The sequence below is a fragment of the Prunus persica genome, chromosome G4 (assembly GCF_000346465.2).
Source record: "Prunus persica cultivar Lovell chromosome G4, Prunus_persica_NCBIv2, whole genome shotgun sequence".
In the NCBI taxonomy this organism is placed as follows: domain Eukaryota; kingdom Viridiplantae; phylum Streptophyta; class Magnoliopsida; order Rosales; family Rosaceae; genus Prunus; species Prunus persica.
In genome coordinates this window covers 12539010-12562865 of record NC_034012.1, presented here as the reverse complement: position 1 = coordinate 12562865, position 23856 = coordinate 12539010, and the positions used below count along the sequence as shown (strand labels likewise).

The window sequence follows — 23856 nt, the reverse complement described above, 5'->3', positions numbered from 1 at the left end:
TTTCATTTTTTATAATCATTTGTAATTTAATAGACTATTGGTTTACGTCTTTGTTCCTTTAAAATGAAGTAGTTTTTGAGATAGATTGCTATTATTTTCAACCCTTATCCTATTATCCCACCCACCTTATCTTCAAAATTGTAAAGACAAATTTATCTCTTTGTAAAATGACTTCTAAAGCCTTAGGGAAAAAAACCTCAACTCTCTTCAAAACATTTATCCAAAATATTTTCAGAATCTACAAGGTAGAGAATTAAAAAATAAATATCCAGAAAATCAAAATATCATACTAAAACATTTATCCAGTCCATTAAACACAACTTAATCCTCTTTATATCTCAACTAATAATGATTAGCAAAGATAATTTGCTTGAATCAATAATTAAAGGGTGTTTTAGGAATAATGGTAGGTGGAAAGATAGGATTGTGTTTTTTAAAATTTACGTAGTGAGTGGGATGGATGGAAAAAATCTCCGCTAGGTTGGGTCCCTATCGATTACCCAGCCCTAACGAGGGAAGATGTTAGGGAAAAATCAGGCGCAGGTACGGGATCCCTGAATTTTAAAAATCCCCGGTTGAGGACAAGGCGGGGATAGTATTGTTATCCTCATCCCGGAACTCAGCCCAATAAGTGATATATTATTATTTTTACTTAATAAATATATAATATAATATAACAAGCAAAAAGTTACCCCAATGACAATTTTATACAAGCCTTTGCTTGGTCGTTTCGTACAAAATTGTTGGATGTTAATATCTAATGACATATTCAATAAATGATTCCTTATTTTCCATGTTGACGAAAAAAGCTAAAGACATAGAAAGTGTTTTTAAAAAAAATGTGTTTTCTATGTCTTATTAGTCATTATAAACCTCCCCTCATATTATTTGATGAAACTATAGTGCTATTAGGCATGAGCACAGATCTGTTTTACAGTGCTGCTAGGCCTGAGCACCGATCAGTTTAGAACGATAGAGGGGTCTTAGTAACACCGATATTGTCCCCAATGTAACCACCTACAAAGCCCAATAGGTGTGGGGTTTATCACAAAAAGCCATGATGTTATTAGGAGTGGTGTCATTTAGTCTATATTGTATCTCATTTAGTCAAGTTTCCTATGTGGGATTTATATTCTTCAACAGGTCCCCTCACGTGGGAGCACCATATAGTGAGTCACAAGTGAAGCCAAGTCCACATCGAAACCAAAAATTCAAGCTCAATACGTGAACACCATGTATTAGGTAAGAGATAAAGGTAAACATTCAAGCCCAACATGTGAATACCACATATAGGGTAAAGGGAAATGGGTAAGGGTTAAGGGTAAAGGTCCAATATTTTAGGCCCACTCAATGAGTTCTCTCTGATACCATGTTAAATTTTAAAGAGACGGGTCATCGGCCCACTACTAGTAATACTGATATTATCCCTAACTTAACCACCTACAAAACCCAGTAGATGTGGAGTTTTATCAAAAAAAAAGGCCTCAGTGTTATTATGAGTGGTGCCATTCATTATATATTGTTCATTTAATCAAGTTTCCTATGTAGGACTTATATTCTTCAACAAAAATTTTAACCGTTTGGATTGAAAAACCGCTTGTTCGATTCAGATCGGTTCGGTAGGCCGATAGTACCATTTAACAAAAACTCTTGAGAATAAAAATATTTATTACTAAAGCTAGTTGAAAAACTCCATCTCAAGCCCAAGAAAAAATTATTCATTCAAGCTTGTAGAACAATATGGTAGGATAAAGCTTTTTATAAAGGATGAAAAAGTGAAGGTTAAAACCGATGTGGTTGTTTTTTTGTTGGAAAAAGTATTAAAATATGTAGGAGTTGCTAGCCTAGGCCTATTCATACCACATTGACCATTATATCGGGGATGGCCACAATTCTAATTTGCAGGACTGATTATTCATGATCAACCTTGTTGATGCTAGTGTGGGAGAAGATGCAGACCTATGTGCATCAACTTCATGCAAAAAGAAGACGAAGAAGAAGAAAAATCTAGTCATTCCAATAATAGCATCAATTGGTGAATTTTATGTTCTTGTGGTAAACCATAATGTTTAACACTAAACATAGAGATATATGTTATAGTGAAAGTTACAATACATATTGGTTTGATACGGATTTCTGTCGGATTAAGGATATTGTTACCCAATCTTTTAACTAAAGACTTTTGTACGGATCAAATCGGAAGAATAAAATATTTTAAAAATAATAATTTAACCAAACTACACCAAACAGTCGGTACAATATTACTATGAAAAAAAAAAGTTATGGGCGATTACATTTGCCCCTATTACTTCAAATAGGGGTGCTTGTTTTACTCCTCTCTTTATTTTAAGTTACGCTTGCCAAAAAATTTGGCTCAAATTTTGCCTCCTTAACGCACCTATTTAATGGGGGCATGTTTATCCGCCCCATTAATAGGGGCCTATCGGTTTTCCTCTCCTAATTAACAACTAATCGGGGTGTATTATATTTTCTACCCCTAATACGACGTCCCTAATGTTTCTTTTTTTGATAGTGTATGGTCAATATGTCGATTTTTCAAACGAGATGCCCAACCCTAAGTGCTACAATGTTGTTCAGCTTTTTTTCTTTGTCTTTTCTATTTTGGTTTTTAATGTGCTACAATGTTGTGTTTTTTCATCTTTCTTTTTATTGGTTGCTACAGTGTTTTTAAGCTTTTGCTACAATGCCCAATATTGTTTTCAATGTAATGATAACTTAAAGTGAAATTTAAGTGTTATGTAATGTAAGATAATTTTTTTCAAAAATAATAACAATCGAGGATTCGGGGTGAGTTAAGGAGACAACCCCTGGGGACGGGGATAAGAGCGGGGACGGGGGCCGGGATGGGGAGTGGGGACGGGAATGGTATTATCATACTTGGCTCCGAACTGGCCCATTACCATCCTTAAGGTGGGTGGAAAAATAGGACAGGAGGTGAAAATAGCAGCATTCTTTTCAATAAGGGTCATCATTTGGCCCGCAGCATGCCAGCTGAAGTGGGTAGCCTGAGGCCCGATGGGCCAAAGCTCGGCCTAGCTCAATGGTTAGGCCTGCTCAGCCTGCCCTATTCTAAGGTTGGGTAGGACTTGGGCTTGGATTCTGAAACCTCAGGCCCGCACTCGGCTCAGCCCGACATCTAGGCCCAACTCGGTTATTAAAAAAATAAATAATAAATAAAGATACTATGCTGCTACCTGTGAAGTGAAAAAAAGAAAGAACAAAAAAAATCATTTCATGTGCGTTGTTGTGCCCATATTTTAAATTTGATTCGGTGCCCAGAAGACAAAGTCGGAATAGTGGGATTTCTGAAAATGAAATATGGTCCTAGTGTCTCGTCTCCTTGTAACTCATGGGCAAACAGAGTAAGAGAGACGTGTCGACACATTGAGGCCCCCGCAAATTCCCAAGCGGGAATTATTGGTGTCGTGACGACTTTTCTAGACGCTTTCCTCCAGAAAGGTCATGTTGCGATTAATTCAATTGGGGGACGGGTGGAATGCCAAAAGGACGCGCGAAAATCAGAAACTCATAGAATGCTGCAGTGGCTAGGGTTCGTCATAATGGACGTCTATAAAAGGAAACGAAAGGAAAACACAAAATTACAACCAGCAGAAGAGAGAAAATAAAGAAGAAAATAGAGAAATAAGAAGAAGAAAAAAAAAAATGGCGTCTTCCTTCCTATTTTCTCTGGGATCTGAACTTAGCTCCGCCAACTCAGACATGGGGGCAAGGGACTGCACCAGTGCTGGGAACAAGAGAAGATAACTGGGTAGTGACCGATGCCATGGCATTGAACGTGCAAAGTGTGACGTCAGTCGCAAGTATGGGTCATCGCTAAATTGTGAAATCCCATGAAGGGCAAGTGCTAAGAGCCCAATTGCAAACATAACAAAGTTTGGTCGAAGATTGCCAAATGGTTATAAGGAGACTTGAGAAAGAGAAGGAAAATGCGTGTGAGGAGACGCGTAACCAAATTGAAACATTGCATGAGGAGAATAAACAGTTATCAAAGATGGTAGCTATTTACTCTAGAGACATGCAACAGCAGCTGGAGGCCTTGGAGAGACCCAGTAAATGCAAGCAAGGAGATCACAAGTTGAGTTTTGCGAAAGCTAAGAAGGTGATCTTTAGAAGCTCAAGTGGTGAGCCCAAGAAGCAGTGCGTGAAAACCCAAGAGGTCCAAAGTACCAAGCCAACAACTCCTGTTGTGGAAACAAAGAGTGTCTTGAAGAAGTGATTTTTGTCTTTGAAGTTGATGCAGTTCTCTTGTGTTGATTGCAATCCCCTGTCTTTGAAGGAGTGATCTCTTGTGTTGGTGCAATTTTTATTGTTATTATTTTTATTGTTGTTTTTAAAAATAATAATAATAAGGCAGTCCTATGTTTCTTTTTCTTTTTTTCTTTTTAAAAAAAAAATTAATGCAGTCCCTTGTTGTCTAAAAATTTGTAACAAAAAGATATAATTGGAGAATGCTAGCAACCTTCTCTTTTGGACATTCTCAATTTTCCTCATGACATGTGTCACTTTCCTTGCACTTGAAACAATACCATTAATGTGTCATACAAACTAGTTTCTACTTTCCAAAGTTTATCCTTATTAAATCTATTGTTTTTTTTTTTTTTTACAACTTTCTTACCACTTTGTTTAAAAAATTTAACAAAAAACGTCAGTTAGTTTTTTTTTTATAATTAATTTTTTTTAATCCAATGGGAACGTCTTCTTTTTATACACAATAGGTAGTTAAATGTTAAGATAAGGAAAAGAAAACATAACAGTAGAAGATAAATATCAATAATACCAAACAGTGGATCCTACTTAATGGAAGGGAAGAGAAATCGGGGCAGGGGGGAAGAATTGGTAGGGGGAATCGGGGCTTCGGGGCTAGAGAGAGAGAGAGAGAGAGAGAGAGAGAGAGAGAGAGAGAGAGAGAGAGAGAGAGAGAGAGAGAGAGAGAGAGAGAGAGAGAGAGAGAGCCCGTGCTAAGTAGGACTTGTCATTGCCATGTCATTATTTTTAACGAAAAAGTTGACTGAGATGACGGAAAAGACGATTTCTAAAAGTAAAGGCATAATTAAAGTACCACCGTAACAATTTAACAATATGAGGGGCGAAAAGTAAAGTTTGGTCTTAATCGAGGGACCATTACTATAATTTTGCCTGTGATATATTAATGACATTGTTTGAAGTGTAAGAAAAGTGACACATGTCAGGAGAAAAAGAGAGAAGGTTGCTAGCATTCCCCTAAAAAGTATTATAAAATAAAATAAAAGGCTCAGCCCGTTTAGGCCCATCGACAGCCCTGCCTGACCCAACTCGAAAAGCCCTGTAAGCCAAACTCAATGGGTGGGCTGGGTCGAATCTTTTAAAATCTCGACCCGGCCTGATCCAACCTAAAAAAGAAAGGACACGAAGAGGTATGGCCCGAGCTCAAAAAGTTTCGACCATATCAGCCCAATGACGGACTCACTTTTCAATAACAAATTACGTTAAATTGAAGTATATTTATTTTTTTAAAGCAAATTACATTTATTATTTTCTTTTATTTAATCTCTGTTGATGAGGACCCGATGCTGCAGGTGCCTTTATTTGTCGGGCCACAAAATATTTAGGTTACCATTTGAATTCGCAGCCTACTACTCTCAATCAAGATTTCATATCATACTATTACAATATGTTGTCATGCCAATCTCTTTCTTTTGTCCCACACTCCTTCCCACTCAATAAGTACTTAAAATCTCATGCACCTTTATATACATATGCTTTCATCTTTGTTCTTATTTCTCCCTTACTGAAGTACCATCAGTATTAATTCTGATAGAGATTGGTCAGGCTCTGGGCGGCCCAGGGCTCATAGCAAAAGTTCCTAATCAAAATTAAGAATGAAAATTGATGTGTATTTAATTTGGGCTTTGGTTTTCATATTATAACCAAATCGTTTAATCATTTGATGTCTCTCACTTTTTTCCCCCCCTTTACTCACTTTAAATTGTTTGAATTCGTAGACATGAGCTTAGTCAAGTTGACTAGAACGAATGTGCTCTCTACTTTGCACGTGAGTTCAAATCCCTCTCCCCGTAATTTAGATTAATTTAAAGCAGAATATCGTTTGTATAAAAAAAAAAGCATAATTATTTGAATTCTTTTGAAAAAAGAGAGAAGCCACTGCAACAAAAACTAGTTGGTTAAAACGACCTACTCAAATAATTCATGGTTGTTTGATTCAGTTTTTACACAGAAAAACAAGATTATGAATTCATAAACCAAACAAAGTCACTATTTGCGGTTTGATGAGTAGTTTTGAACTATTTGTAAATGCATAAAACTAATCAAAACCGAATAAAATTATGTAAATTAATTCATTGTCACTCATGGGGTAAATATCATTGATATGTTCTGGATCGGTATGTCCCTCTAAATTGAGGATATGCTCTCACGGATTGTCATGTACATTCTGGAAAGCATATTGATGTAGATCTGCCTTTCTAAATTGCGTATATGCTGTTTCTCATAAATTGAGATGACATTTTGACAAGCATATCCACAATAAATCAAAATATCAGAACATATATTGTGACATATTAGCTGGATTGTATTCACACAAACCCGAAAACTTCCTAGCAATTTTGACTGAAATTCTTAGCGTAATGGTACATTTGTTCGCAAGATTGTATTAGTTGCACCTTCAACTGTTACAAATGCAGCTGTAACAGCTGCAGATCACCCATGATATTAGCACCAGCTGTAGTCTCTTCTTCCTAAGAATCTTGTAATTATTTTGTAATCTTTCCTTGATCATAGCAAGTGTAACGCCTCCTTGATATCAGCTCTTTTGAATTCTCTAATAGATTGAAAAATGTTTCAAATTTAAATCTCCACTTCTACGTTGATTTAAAAATCGTTGTTTGTGACTCAATTAAGTGATGAATTCTTTGGAAATTTTAACTATAACAATGCACGTGGTCAAATTCACATCATACAATCACAATTTATTTTTCTTTTTTATTTTTCTTGTTCATCCTTCCTGGGATTTTTTTTTGTTAAGACTCTACACCCTTTTTTCGGTGACACTCCAAGCCATTGCATCAAAACTCCTTTCACCATCTTCCATAAATTTTGACACCCCCAAGACAAAAGCTCTCATTCGGGCTTTTCACTGAAATGAAACACACCGTCAGCAAAACTGCCTTTTTGTGTTTATATGCTAAATTTCTTCCCCTCTATTTATTGCATATGACTTCATCATCTTGTCCTCCTCCAGTCACCACCAGCACATGCACAGAGTTATAAGGGCAGTATTGCCTTTTTGTATTGACATCAGGCTCATGTATCTTCAACCATTTGCAATGGGGGAGCCAGAAATTATATCAAGAAGGGTCAATTTTAAATAACGAGAATAAGAATTTTGCTTAATTAATTGGTTCATTTGATTAAAAAAATCACGATAAATCTTAGGAATTATGAGGTGTGTTTATGTGTTAGAAAAAAGATACTACTAGAGCCTGTTGGCGTGACTTGTGGATATTGACTTACTTTCCTTACACACCAAAAATTCCTATTATAATTGTAATTGATTTACTTTAATTCCTGATTTCCTACTGCAAATAGATTTAGGAATTTATTATTTACTTCCCATTTAGGTTTCGTTGTATTATAAATATAACCTCCTACAAGGAGAAGAATACACAGAAAATTCCCACAAACAAATATTCTCTCATAGTTTTAATATTTTAGCATGGCCAAGAGGAATTTTGTAGTGTACTTTAATTGTTATAGGATTTAAATAGTAAACAAAGAAAACAAGAAAATGAGAAAGTTAGTAAACTCGAAAGATGAGAAAGGTCAGCCATGTAATATAGAAAGTAATCCAATCAAATGCAACACATACAAAAATAAATTATCAAAGGGTGAGAAGGGTCAAGTGACTCTTGTAGGCCTTAATTGGCTCCGCCCATGACCATTTGCAATCCATGCATTACAATGGCGACTTCATCATTTCAAGCCTCGCCAAAAAAAAAAAAGAGATTTTAAAAATTCAACATAAAACTTTGGGATAGTTTCCAACATTGATAAGAGAAACATCACTAGACTCAGATTTCAACAACATATTTAGCATATTAATATTGCTTTCGTTTGTGGAGAAATAACAGGAATCATTGCGTAGAATTTTCCCAAAAATGATAGTCGACAAGCTAGCATCATGAAAAAGGGAATGTTAAGAGGAGGCTTCCCTTAATTACTAAATTTGTGATTTGTGAGGAAGCTGATGTCCATTAACTACAAATTGGGTGATTAGTGTATGCATATTTGGGCATCAAAACAAGTTAGAAATGCATAACAATGCCCCAAACTGGGAAAGCCACATGATGATATAAATAAGGCAAAACTAGTTGAAATTGACTTGGGTGTTTGGGCACTCAAATTTCACTGCATTCATATGGCACTTTCAAGTTTGATAGGTATGCTTTGGCATTTAGGGAATGAAACCAATCATGCCAGGCTATAGGTACCCAATCATATGGCCCATATGAGCCTTTCCAATCATGGTCATAGTCTGTATAATTGGCAACTAGATACAATGGTGCCTGGTGGAACCCAAGCAGCTGCTTCCGAATTTTCAACTTGCAAGTTTGAAAAAAATGCAGGACACAACTTTTTTTTGGGTCTGAAAAATGCAGTACACAACTTAGTCGGTGCAATTTGCAATTTGCAACTTGCAAGTTTGATTAGCAAGCAAATATGTTCATTGAAAGTAAATTGGATATTTAACATTGTGCAAGCAAGTTGCCCAAAAAGACATTCAAAGAGCCAAGTTCAAAACAACAGAGAAAGAGAATGCGGCTAGGGTTTTTTTTTTCTCCGAAACTGAATTCATAATTTTATAAATAATATTTGTTGAAAAAAAAAATTACAGGAGGGTAGCTTAGTCCATTAAAATGGCTTTAGAGTTCATACAGTATACAATATTAGTGGATCCTCCTCATCATGTCCACATTATTACTTGTTTTGTTTGGTTGAAATTTCTTGTAGGGTTTCCTTTCCTCCCACAGATGAACTTTATGGTTGTAATTACTCCCCTGCTCATGATGAGTTGGGTATGTGTCACATTAGCTTCATAATTACCCCTGCAAAGACTTATCTTCTTCTTATATATAACTTTCCATTTTCTTCTATATTTTAGCTCTTTTCATGGAATCTAAATATTGAAGAAGGAAAAAGCGCAATATCAACAAAATATGGAAAATCTCGGGAGAATTTGAAAGGGTATGGTATGGTTATGCTTGGCCTCCAAGAAATAGAATAGAATACTTGGGAAACAAGCCGTACGAAAATATGATACTTATCCACACATCATACTAAAAAAAGGAAAAAAAAGATTGAATATCATTTTCTTTGCCATTGATTATTTAAAAAGGCAGAATAAAAAATTTGATTCTTTGCCATCCGCAACAAATACCTATACACATTAATGGCATTTATGATTTCCCATGGAAGCCACTGGCCTTTAAGAAAGCCTACAATTTTCCTTTTACTCTTCCAGTTCTTCAACAAAATTAAGAGTTTATTTGAGAGTGATTATGGGATGTCTAGAATTATTTACGGGAAGAAGCACCTTCCATGTGTTTTTCTACATAATTACTTTAAGTTATTTTAATTCAAGTGCTTTCTCTCTAAAATCACTAAAAACCACCTAAAGTGATTATATGGTAATTCTCCATATAAATAATTATCCGCTTATTCAAAATCACTTCCAAATAAGCCCTAAAAAGAAAACAATAAAGCAATTTTCTGATTTTCAATATTGCATATGGTGGTGAGTAATTTGAATTCAATGATTTGCTTTTTGTGAAAGTAAAAGAGCACCACAAGGACAGTTGACAATGGCTTATCATGTATGTGCATTAATTTGTATTTTACATGGAAACCCACAAGGTGAGTAATTCAATTCCATATAAAAGAAGAGGTCAAGGTTCCGTTGGAGTATGAAAGGCACCTACTCTTCCTTGCAAACAAGGGTCAGAAATATGATAATTATAAAAAAAAAAATTAATATCCCAAATGTGTGTTATGTATCTAAATTTGCCTTTTTATTTTATATTTACAAATTTACCCAATTAAAATACGGTAGAAATAAGAAAACTCAAAAAGAGAAGCTCACCACAAAAATATTTACCAATTGAATTTGAAATTTTCATTGTTAACCTAAATTGTGGATTCGAAATTTCAAAATTCTATCATTTATTTTGATTTTAATATTAAAATTTAGAGAAATTAATTAAAATAGCCCTTCTTTATAATTTTTGTTCCAAAATAGCCACCTTGCATTAGAGAGGCACTATGGGGACAAATAGAGGGAACTATGGGGTAGTGGCTATTTTGAAACAAAAATTGTGAAAAATGGTTATTTTAGCACAGAACCCTAAGATTTAAGAACATTATAGTCCTTAAAGAGGATCTAGATTCAATTGATGTAGACATTGGTTTGTTCTTCACATATCAAAAATCACCCATTAAATTAACATCCTTAAATGCAAATAAATGTTGTTAGATGTAAAATTACAAATTGAGAATGAACTAACAAAAAAAGGAAAAAACCACTCGGGTGTTAGTTGGATTCGTCTATGTCTCTGGTGTGCTCCTAAGTAGTCATGTGATCAAGTTCCTATGATACCCGTGCGTGTGAGTTTTTCCTCTCCTCATCTTAACTTTGGCAACAAAAAAAAAAATCCTAGCAAAATGTAAATAAAAAAGAAAGAACGAAAAGAAAAATGGGGTGAAAACCGTTTAGTTTGACAATACTGAAGCAACAAGGAAGGCTAAAACGTGTAGAGGAGGGAAGTTGGAGAAGTTGAGATGGAGTTGTTTTGGTTCAACGACGTGAGAGCCAATACAAATACTCGAAACCAAATCAAAACCCAACTTTGAAAGATGAGAGCATAGAGCACATAGCACCCAGAAAGAGTCGTAAACGAATAGTCTTTCAATTTCAATTTTTATTATTATTTCGTTTCATTTCATTCACAAAAAAATTAAAAACAAAGCAGAAAAAAAACACGCAAAAAAACATTGCCATTATCCAATCTGTTTCTCTCTCTACAACTTTCTCTCTCCTCAGATCTCCCCCGGTTATCTGGCGATTTCTCGGCGGTTTTCCCTTCAAAAACTCTGAAAAATCTTCTTTAATCCTCTGTACAATAGTTTCCATTCCAATTCTACTATTATTATTTTCAAATTTCAAAAAAATCCCATTATTTTTTAATTTTTTCATTGTAGGAGTATAAAAAAAAAAACCTCATTCTTCAGAAAGATTGTATATTTTTTCATTGTGTTTTTTGATTTTGGCTTCTGGGTATTGAAGATAAGACTCTTTGGTGGACTTTGTTTGTTTCTGGAAGCAGTTACACAGCTCTAATTGTTTTCTTTGTTTTTATTAACGAGACGACGTGGAATCAGAGGCAGAGGCCTTGTGTTTCCATTTGGTGCGATTTGAAGTTGGTTTTAATTTTTGGGTGTTTGTGAAATTTGGATGCTTTTTGTGTGTGAGAAGGAGATGGAGACACTTGGTACCTAGAGCTTGTGAATTTGGGGCTGTTTCTTATTTGGGTGGCTTTAAGTTCAAAGAGAAACAGCTCTGGGGTTATGATTCAGGCAGTCTTTGAAGAACCAGCAGTTTTCGTGATCTGGGTATTGGCTCGTTTGATCTCTCTGCTTCTGGGGATGAGGAATGATGGTGGCCAAAAGCAGCAGGGTGGTGTTCCTCGCCCCGCACGGACCAATAACTTCATTCCCAACTCGTTTCGTGCCATTTCAAGCTATTTGAGAATCGTTTCGTCTGGTGCTTCAACTGTTGCTCGTTCTGCAGCGTCGGTGGCTTCGTCCATTGTTGATAGGGATGATGACACCAACCATGATCAGGTAGGAGTTGCTGTATTTTGGTTTCTATATTGAAATGTTTTAGCTTTCAGCACTGTGATATAAACTTAGTTCAAAAGTGTCTAATTCAGTTCTTTTAATGTGTGTAGCTAACTGTAAGTGTCTAATCACATGATAGTGTAACCTACTATTGATGTTGCTACCTGTGTGGAGAGAGACAATTTAACTTTGCCATTATGGAAAGGTGGATATAAAAGCTGGATTTTGCGTGAATTGGTGACTTTTATAGTACAAACCGTCAAATGCAGATTGAATGTAGAATACCATGTTGAGTACTTTAGTTGCCAAAACTTTCTGCTATGGAGATTTTGTCTGAATATCTTGCATGTGAAACTTTTAACCTGAAAGAGAATGCAAAAGCTGTCTATGGATGACGAGAATTGTTTATGGAGTCGATTATTATTTCCACAAGTGATTGAAGATGGTGAAAGAAGTTTGATTTGGCTATTCTTGAGCATTATATTCAATTAGGACGATATGGGTGTTTAGAGCAGAAGTTGCAACTCGTAGGAAGGGTGATTTATAGTGGTCGAGGTTGTTATGCATGCATGTTTTGCAAGATATGGTTCTTTGTCGACCACATTTTTGTGTGGAGAAATGTTGTCGTTTTCATGTCGGGATTAGTTCATAAGAAAGCGTTCCACGTGTGTTGAAGAAAGTGGCAGTTTGGGGTCATAGGTAGCTCAGATGGGGTATTGGCAACAGGCTATTTGATTTGTTGCTTGTCTGTGATGTCGGATAGCATAGGAGTTTTTAATCTGTTCAGTTTTGTAATCGAGACCTTACATGTGTTTTCTTCAAATCAATATTTGGATATACATAAGAGTTAGTGACGGTATGCTATTTCCTTTTGTCATATATGTGCTACACGATCCACCTGTTTTCTTCGAATCAATATTTAAATATACGTAAGCGTTAGCGACAGTATGCTATTTACTTTGTCATATATGTGCTACACGTTCCATGTGTTTTGATTCCAAATGAGACATTAATTTCTATTTGTTTAAGCTCTTTTTATTACTATCAAGCATTGATTTGGAAAGATTTGGCTTAATTGTTGATCCTTGATTGCCTGACTTGAATTAGATCTTGCTTCCCATCGAGGTTATGACAAAATATATGCTTATCAGGTGAAATAATATAAATAAAAAAGACGTTTTAGAGTATGTGATCCTTAATGAAGTTTGTTACAAGTGTGCATCATGATGTTCAGATTCAATAGCAAATCATATGGTGAAGCAATATAAGGATTCTTTGTTAGATTGGTGGTATAAGGAGGTTCCCATGTCATGTGCGACTTAGGTGCTATAGGAGGTACACATTCGGGTTAGCAACCTGAGTTTGACCTTTAGAGTATTATATGGAATTGCTAGAAATTACTTCAGGCATGGCAAGAAGAGGGCCTGGATTGTATGTTGTCTGTTGGGTTTTTAAAAGAGTCATAATCTAGTATGCTGAAAGTATGGGCTGTGGGGTTGTGCAAAATAAATGCATGACATTATACTTGTCATGCAGTTGTTAAAAAAGAATATACTTTGCAACTTGCATTGACCTTTAGTGATTGGTTTTGTGGAACTTGTGATAATTTATAGTTAATTTAATTTCAATGTAGACTTGCTTTCATAGTCTGAATTGATGTAGGGGCTAGTATTATAGATACTAAGGACTCAATTAGTAGTAACATTTAGTGACGCATTTATTGCTCCCTATGCAAATTAATTTGGTAAAAATCAGAAATGCATTTGAAGTGATCATTCTTTTAACAGTAACTTTGATCAGGAAAACACTGTGCCGATATAGATAAGGTAATACCACTTTTGCAGCCAAACAGAGCCTCTATCTTTTTTTTTCAAACAAAAAAATTATATTAAAAAACTTTGTGATGAGGACAAACATTATGAATTGCGGGTTGCCTAGAAGTTCAATTCTTCAAACAAAAAAAACAAAAAGGCTTAAAAATTGACGGAGCTCTTGGAAACTATTATGATGGAGATGATTTATATTATTCTCACCTGGTGTAACAATGATTCATTAGTGAAGGAGCTTTTGAACACTAAATTTATGTGTACTGTATTAAATCCAAAAAAATAATATTAATATAATTTTTGCTCCTTATTTTTGTGTATCGTTCCTCTGAAAACAAGACAGAATTTCATAATGAAAATAGTTGGTGCTGGTAGCAGTGCCTTTATGAGTTTTTGACACCCAAATAGATAGTTATTTCACATCAAACATGCCTATGCGCTAGCACTTGGAAGGATCAATTGAGGGGCTATTTTATTGTTAAGAAGTTTCATGATTCTATTATCTATTTAACAGTTTAGTAAGTCTTAGGCATGTTTAAAATCTTCAGACGAAAAAAATGATTATCTGAATGGACTCTTTAATTGATTGGAAAGTTAGCTTCGTAGATTCATTTGTGTTTGGATTTTGTTAGAAGGTTTAAAAAGATATTTTGTTGAGAATATTAACCATTCAACATGGATACACGGATGCATATTTTCCATTTTGCATTCATGCTACTCTGTCAAGCTTTTCCTTCTCTTTCGCTCTCTCTTTTGTTTTTTTTTTTTAATTTCTGAAAGAAAATTATATATGAGCAAATAATTGGTGTTGATTGTGTACATTTAGATTAATGGCTCTTCATATTGTTGTTTTCTGTAAATTTCTTCCATTTGTTTTAAATTTGTTCGGTTATTCTGTATTTGATTTTTTCACTGGACATGATCCTACTACTTTCTTTGTTCTGTTCATAAGCACTTGAGGTTAAAGGTTTTTTTGGTTTTTTTTTTTTTCTGGAGTCTTCAATATAATAGAGATTGGAGTTAACTTTTCATTTTCCTTTTGAAAAATAAAGGTGAACTGGGCTGGCTTTGACAAGTTAGAAGGTGAGGGAAATGTCACTCGGCAAGTTCTCCTGCTGGGTTACCGTTCTGGTTTCCAGGTTTGGGATGTTGAAGAATCTGATAATGTCCGTGACCTGGTTTCCAGATATGATGGCCCTGTCTCATTTATGCAAATGCTACCTAAACCAATAGCCTCAAAGAGATTGGAAGACAAGTTTGAAGAAAGCCGTCCATTGCTGGTAGTTTGTGCTGATGGGTCCATTTCTGTCGGCAGTAATATACAGGATGGGATGGCCTCTCCTCGCAATGGTATTAGTGCAACCAGCCATGACACAATGAAGAGTAGTTTTGTGCCTACTGTTGTTCGGTTTTATTCGTTGAGATCTCAATCTTATGTTCATGTTCTAAAGTTTAGATCAGTTGTTTATTCTGTAAAGTGCAGTTCTCGAGTTGTTGCTATTTCTCAAGCAGCTCAGGTATACCTGATTGTGCAAAGTTTATCCAGTAATTCTTATATTCTGCTTAATCAGTGTTTGAGTATCTAGTCTTGTGCATTGCAGATACACTGTTTTGATTCCACAACATTGGAGAGGGAATATACCATTCTTACCAATCCCATTGTTGCGGGATTCCCTGGTTCTGGAGGTATAGGTTGTGGACCTCTTGCAGTAGGCAAGAGGTGGCTGGCTTATAGTGGAAGTCCTGTCGCTGTATCTACTTCCGGGCGTGTCAGTCCACAACATCTGGAACCTTCTGCAAGTTTTTCTGGATTTCCTTCAAATGGGAGCCTGGTTGCTCACTATGCAAAAGAATCAAGCAAGCAACTAGCTGCTGGGATTGTAACCCTTGGAGACATGGGATATAAGAAGCTCTCCCAGTACTGCTCTGAGCTTGTACCTGATAGTAATATTCCGCTTCATTCAGGGAATCCTGGCTGGAAAAGCAATGGAACTGTCAATGGCCAGTCAGCAGACATGGATAATGTTGGAATGGTACATATCTCAGTTGTTTTCACTTGTAGCTATATTTTCATTTCTTTTGTATTCTGTTGGAGTACTATATTTAGTGACTTTGCATGAGAATATGCATCCGCCTGTGTGATAGAAAGTGTTTGGAAAATGTTCTTATACTTCATTATCGTGGAATGATATTTCTGCTGGTATGCATGGTAATAAATCATGTGCATGATTTATCTAAGGGCAACTGAGTTGGAGCTATCTGATCCTTTCATATTCAATTATTTGGGTTCCCTGTGCTTATTATATTCTTTGGTTTGTCAGGTCATTGTCAGAGATATTGTCAGTAAAGTTGTTATTGCACAGTTTAGGGCCCACAAGAGTCCTATTTCTGCATTATGCTTTGATCGTAGTGGCACCCTTTTAGTGACTGCTTCGGTTCAGGGGCATAACATCAATGTTTTTAAAATAATGCCTGGAAACTCCTTTTCAACTGATGCTGCTGCATCTTATGTACATCTGTACAGGCTGCAACGGGGATTTACAAATGCAGTAAGATCTGTGCTCTTGTTCTCCATTCCTTCTTGGACATGCCATTTGTTGCAACTAGTATATGTTTGATATTAACTTTCCCCTTTCTTCATTTCCCAGATCATACAGGACATCAGTTTTAGTGATGACAGCAACTGGATCATGGTTAGTTCCTCTAGGGGGACAAGCCATCTGTTTGCTATAAATCCTTGGGGAGGATCAGTAAATTTTCCAACTGCTGATGCTGGTATTACTACCAAAAATACAGGATTGGGTGTTACAAATAAATCGGCAGTTCGTTGGCCAGGTGTTCAAATGCCTAATCAGCAAAGCCTCTGCTCAGCTGGTCCCCCTGTTACACTTTCTGTTGTTAGTAGAATAAGAAATGGAAATAATAGTTGGAGAGGCACCGTAAGTGGTGCTGCAGCAGCTGCAACAGGGAAGATGAGTTCCCTTTCTGGGGCCATTGCTGCTTCTTTCCACAATTCCAAAGGCAATACTCATTATGTGGATTGCAGCTCTTCGAAGGCTAAGTACCACCTTTTGGTTTTTTCTCCTTCTGGTTCCATGATACAATATTCATTGCGAATCTCAAATGGTCCAGATTCGACAGCCGTGACTGGATTGAACACTGCTTATGAGTCAGGCCTGGAGGGTGATGCAAGATTAGCAGTTGAAGCTATTCAGAAATGGAATATATGTCAAAAACAAAATCGAAGAGAACGAGAGGATACTACTGACATATATGGTGAGAACGGAAATTTAGACAACAATAAGATATATCCTGAAGGGAAGAAAAAGGGAAACACCATTTATCCTGAAGCTTGGAGCACTGTCACAAAAGCAAAGATCAGCCCTGAGGAGAAACATCAGTTGTATATTTCAGAAGCCGAACTGCAGATGCATGAAACTCAAAGTCCAGTGTGGGCAAAACCTGAGGTATTTGTTTTGAGTAATGGAAAATGCAAAATCATGGCTTTGCTTGCTATTCAGATGAATTCCTTATTTATGCTCTTTGCTCTTGTAAAATTGTTTGCCAGCTATACTTTCAGTCAATGATCATGGAAGGTGTCAAAATGGATGATGAAACTGCTTCAGGAGGGGAAATTGAGATCGAAAGGATTCCAACTCGCACGATTGAAGCAAGGTCAAAGGATTTGGTCCCGGTTTTTGACTATCTTCAAACTCCCAGATTCCAACAAACAAGGTGAGGTGAACTTCTATGCATCCATTTATCTGCCAGGTCCTGGTGATGCAAGAGATGCTTATATGTCACATGCTCTTTGTACTGCTTTCTGCAAGTTGCCTCTTTCATGTACACAACAGGGAGACATCCTATTAATGTATATGAATTACCATCTTTTCTTATTCAGGGTTGCTGCTATAGATAGCAATGTTAGCGGGATATCTGAAAATGGCAGGCTTTCATGCAGAAGCAGTTCAGGCTCTCTTGACACCATGACTGACAGTGGTGCTGGTGTGGCAGAACTTAGCAATGGCACCGAGGAAACTGAGTGGGGTGGTTCTCAGACGCCCGTAGAAAGCAAGCGTTTTGTAAATAACAATGACAGCCAAAAGACAAAGACTCAGCTTGAGATTGTAAATAATAGGGAGAGGACCTTAAAAACGGAGGCCCAACTTAAGTTTGTAAATAGTAACATAGAAGGCATGGGAATGGAGAATCTATTCAGAGAGGAAGGTGATGAGCTTGATTAGAGGTAAGCCCCTCTTACTCCTGTAGATTTTTTCTAGATAAAATTTAGTGTGGGGATATTCATGAAATGTCTTCACTAAATGAAGCGAGTATGATTACATAGTTAGGGAGGTGCTTTAGAAAGAGACATCTAGCTATTTGAAATTGATGGCATTCATTTTCTCCCACTTGTTATTCAGTTGTTATGGTAAATCTATTACGCTGTAAGATGCCAATGCTTTATATATTTTCGCAATGTATGTATGTCACAAATCCTCTCCCAAGGAAAAACAATCATCCAGCTTGGTATGTCATTTCCTTAAATGCTCAACACGCCGAGCATAAGAGAGCAAGGCACTTGCCTATATTTATCTACACTGGCATCTGCCATGGCAATGTTGATTTGTTGACTTGCTGTTGGTTTTTTAAGTCGAGTGTTTGAGACAAATAGTTTTACCATATTACTCAATCGGTATGCTTGTTGTGTGCTGTTCTAAGTCACCCTTTGTTTTCATTTTTTGTCTCAGATGTGCAGATATTCTTTGATTCTCCTGGGAGATTAACACTGTTAATAGTATGGGGTGGTCTGTAGAGAAGAGGAGCAACAGGGGGCTCTTACCGATGCGGAATTGTGGATACTCTGTTGTTGGGGTTTCATCTTCTGTTGACTATGTAAATAAAGTGACCATATAAATTTCCAATAATCAGTTATAATGTGTAAATAACAGTATGAAGTTTGTATGCTCTTTTCAGTCTCTCCTTTTTATTCTGCCAGATTTGAATTATCCTGCCCACTTTCTTGTGTGTTTTACTTCTGCTTTGAAATGAAACGGGTCTTGTCTGGTAAGGTTTGCGAATTATCCCAAATAATTCTGGATTGATTCGGCATTCTCAGCATTCTCAGAATAAACGTATGACAACAAAAGGATGGGACAGTTTCTCCCACTATAAAACCCAAGATTGAGACCACAATGTCCTTTGCAGATTTTTTTGGTATATTGGGTGCCAGATGCTTTAGATTCACAAGCAAGAAACTGAGAAATTAAAGGATGCACAGACAAAAATTATCTGAAGAAACTTATGAAGAGTTGTCCATTTGAAGTTGACTGTTCGTGCAATAATTTTGTCATTGTTTGAGAAATCTTTCCTTTGCTCACTGGGTCCATCAAGAGGGGCTATAGCTGACCATATTCCACTTGTCCATTCATACCTAGATTTTTTTTCTTGGATATCATTGTCAATTATTCGGTATGGGTTTTTGGTTATATGCCACTCGTCCATGCTAAGGTTATATCTCCTTTGTCACATATTCAACAATTTTGGATTTTGATTATGTGATATTCTGATAAGAGGGCCTGACCCTTGAGCCAGAAATACAGTATGAGTCAGTATGGACCCTTTTTTTCTGATTTTTTTTTTTTTTTTTGAATTCCAGCCATTGAGGAGGAGGGCACTTTTCCTGGGATTCGAACGGGTGACCAATGTGGGGAAGGGGGAGGACTCACCACTGAGGAAAAACCCTCGGTCTGATTTTCTGAATTTGACAAAAAGATTCTGAAATTTAGTTATGTATTTGATTTAATTTTTGAAAAGAAACACACTTCTTTTATCATCTCAAGAAAGTAAGTGGACGAGGAGTTTGCATCTGAAACAAAACAACTCTACAGCCAAAGTTAAAACACAACCCACATCACCAAAGCTAAAACAAAGAGAATATGACTTGTGTAGAGCAACTAGTAAGTACAAACAAGGAGATGAATTCCATGAACTGTCTCTGGAACTTCTCCTTGGACTTGCTCACCGTTGTGTACGTAGCCTCACACCTTCAGGCCTACAAACAAGAAAGATGATTTCAGAATACAATAACAATCAGACAAAGACAATATATTTATTGTATAGCAACTTGTGTACATGACAGACACAGATGAAAACTTCAACTCAAAAACTCAAACAACAAAATTATATCATGAGACAACTTAACTTACCTATCTAATCCTCTGTTGCTTGGAATCGTTGCTGAAGACTGATCTTATCTGCATCATTTCGCCATCGAAGACTATTCCACCAATTTAAATCTCCTCTAATTTGTTTAATAGTTAGCGCATCGCATGCTGTGAAGGGAAGCTTCCCTAGCCTGGGGCAATTGCTCACCTCAATCCTCTCCAAAGCTGATCCTTCCATTTCCCTTGAACAAACGGTCCTCAAAGTTTCCATATCCCTGAGTTCTATGGTTTTCAGCTTTGGAAGCGTTTCGTAGTAATTTTCTGCGATCAATTGCTTCATCCTCCTGCAGTCACTTACCTTTATTTCTTCGATGTTTTGAACCAGCCGAAGTAAAGCAAAGGATATGAGGTTCTTTAGCCTTCCACATCCCACCACTTTAATGGTCTTTAAGTTTCTAAGGCATCCTCTGCGAACTATTCCATCCACCATGGTTGCTAAGTTGTCTAGGCGACTGAGAGTTAAATGCTCCAGATTTGTTAATGTGCTCCTAAGATTTTGTTCGCCAATTAACAAACTAGTTATGCAGCCACAATTTGATATGGTGAGTGACTTCAAGTTTGGCAGGCCACATGAACTCTTTCTGGAAACTATATCAGACAAACTACTCATACCTCCACACGAGACGAGGTCCAGGGCACTAGCACTGCACAGTAGCTCCTCGAGGCCTCGTTTCAAGAGGTCAACCCCTCTAAGGATGACTCTTTTCTCATCATGTTGAGTTGGTAAATTCGTATCGCAGCTCCTTGTACCAATCCGTATGGTGTACTCCTTCAATCTCCCAAACCATGGGCCAGCATAGTCCAAGGCAACACAATCAACTGTGTCGAGCCTTATATGAAGAACTGAAAGCTGACGCAATGATAATAATTCATCAAATGCCGCTCCTTCTACATTGCGTTTCACATCCCACTTATAAGCACTGAAAGACATGTCTAAGACCTCAAGACTAGATAATCCTGATATGCTTCCCTCCATGATGATTTCTAAGTGGTGTGTGCGTGACAAGTTTAGATCTCTCAGATGAATTAACTTTCCCATATCTTTTGGAAGTTCTCTTATTCGAGTGCCACAGAGATCAAGCACTTGGAGTTTATAAAGACCTCCAAGTGGGGGTAGATTTTCTAGAGAACGACAGTCTCTTAAGAGAAGAGTGTGTAGCTCCCTTAGATGAAGAAGAGAAGAAGGCAAGGAAGTTATTTGAGTGCTACTTAAATTCAAGAATTTTAGTACTCTAACCTCTCGAAAGAAACCGTCGGGGATTTTATTTAGAGGATTACATTGAAGGAACAGCACAGTTAGATTTGAGGCCCCCAGCAACCGAGTTGGCAAACTCGTTATAGATTTATTCATAAATGAAACTCTTCTGAAGGATGTTTGAAGCTTTTCTAGCATTCCTTGCAATGAACTGCTGAAAAACCCAGTTTCTTTCTCATTTGAGGATATCCATATGGCTACTTCCCTCAATACACTGTGCATCTTTACAGTGCCAATACCTTCACCCTGTTCTAACATGCAAGAATCCTTCAAATATTCAAGTTTTGCAATCCCATCATTGAATGACTCCTCTAAAGTTTGACGTTCACCGATCAATCCTTCGGCTATCCAGCAATATATTAGTTCCCTTGTTTTAATTAAGAAATTTTCTGGGTACAACGAACAAGATAAGAAGCACCACTTAAAAATCTTACTTGGCAGTGAATTATAACTCAGTTTCAATCGCAGATACACCTTGTCGAAGCTCCCGTAATGTGGTTCTGAATGCTTCAGTTGCCAGAGTGCATTCTGCCATAGCTGAATCATTGTTTTGTCCCTCATGGACTTCCCCATCGTCTCGATTGCCAGAGGTAAACCACCACATTCCCTTGCAATTTCTCTTGCTAGAGGATTTATGTCTTCTGACTCCACTACGTTTCCTGCATTTTGTGCAAATAAATTCCAAGCCTCTTCTTCATTCAGAAGTTCCATCCTTATTTCTTTATCAGTCATCATTTCCCTACACACGCCAAGTGATCGAGTTGTCAAAATGATCTTACAATTTGCTTGGTCATCACCTTGTGGTATCCCCACGATGTCCAGATCAATTTTCTCCCAAACATCATCAAGAATGAGCAGGAACCTGCAGTAGAACTAGCTTTGAGCTTGGCCATCATGAATTAGGAAACCAAATTCTGTAACTGACTTTAACAGTAACATAACATTAAGACATTATATAATCAAGACCAAAGATGAAGTTAACTTGAACTTGAAAAGATAGAAGTGTAAGAAAAATCATGCTCGGATCAGAAAATTAACATAACCTTTTTCCTGACTTCAATACTCGATGTAGTTTACCAGCCCTTCGCTCTGTGCTCTCTTCTGCATTCAGTGCTAAATTCAATCTCTCAGCAACTCGAGATTGAACCTTTTTCATATCAAGGTCATTCGACACAGGGACCCAGATGACCATATCAAAGAACTCTGAGGCAGAAGACTCAAGCCGATTGTTCAAGGTTTTTACTAGTGTAGTTTTCCCAGAACCTCCCATTCCATAAACAGCAATCCTTGTGATTCCTTTATCAGCCAAAAGTTCCATAAGCTGATTTAGCTTCTCTGGTGCTTTCTGACCAACAAGAGAAGGTGCCGGTATATGCTCAACGCGTATATCACTTAGCTTCCTATCTTCCATAGGTGGAAGATCACATGATTCCTTGATTAGTTGTTTCACCTCATCACACTTCTTTGCTGCACTTTTGCTAAGCTGGTACTTCTGGCACATGTTAGAATCAAGAAAACACCCCTGGCCAATGGAAGCATCGAGGGGATCTGCCTCCAAAAGTAGCCGAGCTTTTTGTTCAATCTCCTCAACCTCATGCTTGATCTTGTCAACCTTTTTAAGCCACTCCTTAACTTGCCCTGGGGGGTGCTTACCTTCTATCTTTGCTATATCAATATCTTCTGTTATATCATTTTCTCGGCAGATGAGCTTTTGTAGTTCCTCCCTCAAAGTTAGGATGTTTTTCTGGAAATTTTTCAGGGTGGCAAACCGTGACAACACGGTGTTGGCTAAACATCTACCAACTTCAACAATGAAAGCACCCAAGGTTTCCATAGTACACAACAAAGGCCAAAGTAAGGGTTGGGAGTAAGAACACTAGTGTAGCTATGGGCTCAGTAGTCGTTTTGGGATTACAAAGTCATAGTTATGCATCACATGGTTTTATAAAGTCCTTTTGTTTTGTCCAGAAGCTATTAACAGTCTCAGAATCCTAGGAATGAGAAATGTAAAGAAAATGAAAATCACCGACAGACCAATGCCGAGCCAGAGAAGGAGAAGCTAGCACAAGAACAAGAACCGGAAAAATAATATTTTATCTAACATAAAATCCAAATGGGAAGGTGTCTGTAAATTTCCTAGTTGGCTTCATTAACTTTCCTTAGTTATTGCCTTCAATATATGAAGAAATCCTTGATATACTCATCCCTACGTAGCTGTAGTGATCTCACACATTCCTCATGAAATTGTCTATATTATATTATCCAGGTCCAATTGAAAATGTTGCCTTCAAGACCATACTATAAGGAGTGTGTGATGTGATGTGAGTTTCCGAGATTGTGGTAGAATCATCAGGAGTGCATATGGATTGAAACTTACGCAGATGCATTTCTAACAATACCAAAATTTCAGGAGTGCATATAGATGGAAAATTAGGCAGATGCATTTCTGGGATATGACAGAGCCATCATATTTCTGGTTGTTGAAATTTGCAGCTACAAAGCACAAGGTGACACTTGCTGTGGGAGCGATTTTCGTCCCACGAGAATATTCACCTAAGATTCCTTCGTCTTCTTCGCTTCTCTTTCTCCCTGTAAAACAAATTGGAGTAAAATGACCATA

The 23856-nt window shown here is 37.0% G+C and overlaps 2 protein-coding genes across 2 annotated transcripts; one reads left to right on the top strand and one right to left on the bottom strand.

The window, feature by feature from the left end:
- On the top strand, window positions 10829-18822 carry LOC18781007 (autophagy-related protein 18f). The gene is made up of 8 exons (XM_007213600.2): window positions 10829-11934; window positions 14810-15274; window positions 15359-15790; window positions 16079-16306; window positions 16406-17224; window positions 17326-17492; window positions 17659-18003; window positions 18506-18822. Exons 1-7 carry the CDS (start codon window positions 11659-11661, stop codon window positions 17999-18001), a joined length of 2730 nt encoding a protein of 909 aa, XP_007213662.1. The 5' UTR covers window positions 10829-11658; the 3' UTR covers window positions 18002-18003; window positions 18506-18822.
- Window positions 19534-23070, bottom strand: LOC18780639 (disease resistance protein At4g27190). The gene is made up of 3 exons (XM_007214214.2): window positions 22280-23070; window positions 19964-22098; window positions 19534-19809 (listed from the first exon to the last, which is right to left on the bottom strand). The coding sequence occupies exons 1-2, from the start codon at window positions 23068-23070 to the stop codon at window positions 19968-19970; spliced, it is 2922 nt and encodes a 973-aa protein (XP_007214276.1). The 3' UTR covers window positions 19534-19809; window positions 19964-19967.

Bases quoted from the DNA above. Each gene is read 5' to 3' on its own strand.
- LOC18781007 (XM_007213600.2), top strand. From the start codon at position 11,659: ATGATTCAGGCAGTCTTTGAAGAACCAGCAGTTTTCGTGATCTGGGTA. The intron at 16,307-16,405 runs GTAAGATCTGTG...TTCATTTCCCAG, and splicing joins AACGGGGATTTACAAATGCA to ATCATACAGGACATCAGTTT. The intron at 17,225-17,325 runs GTATTTGTTTTG...ATTGTTTGCCAG, and splicing joins CAGTGTGGGCAAAACCTGAG to CTATACTTTCAGTCAATGAT.
- LOC18780639 (XM_007214214.2), bottom strand. From the start codon at position 23,070: ATGGAAACCTTGGGTGCTTTCATTGTTGAAGTTGGTAGATGTTTAGCC. The intron at 22,099-22,279 runs GTTATGTTAATT...GTTCTACTGCAG, and splicing joins GTATTGAAGTCAGGAAAAAG to GTTCCTGCTCATTCTTGATG.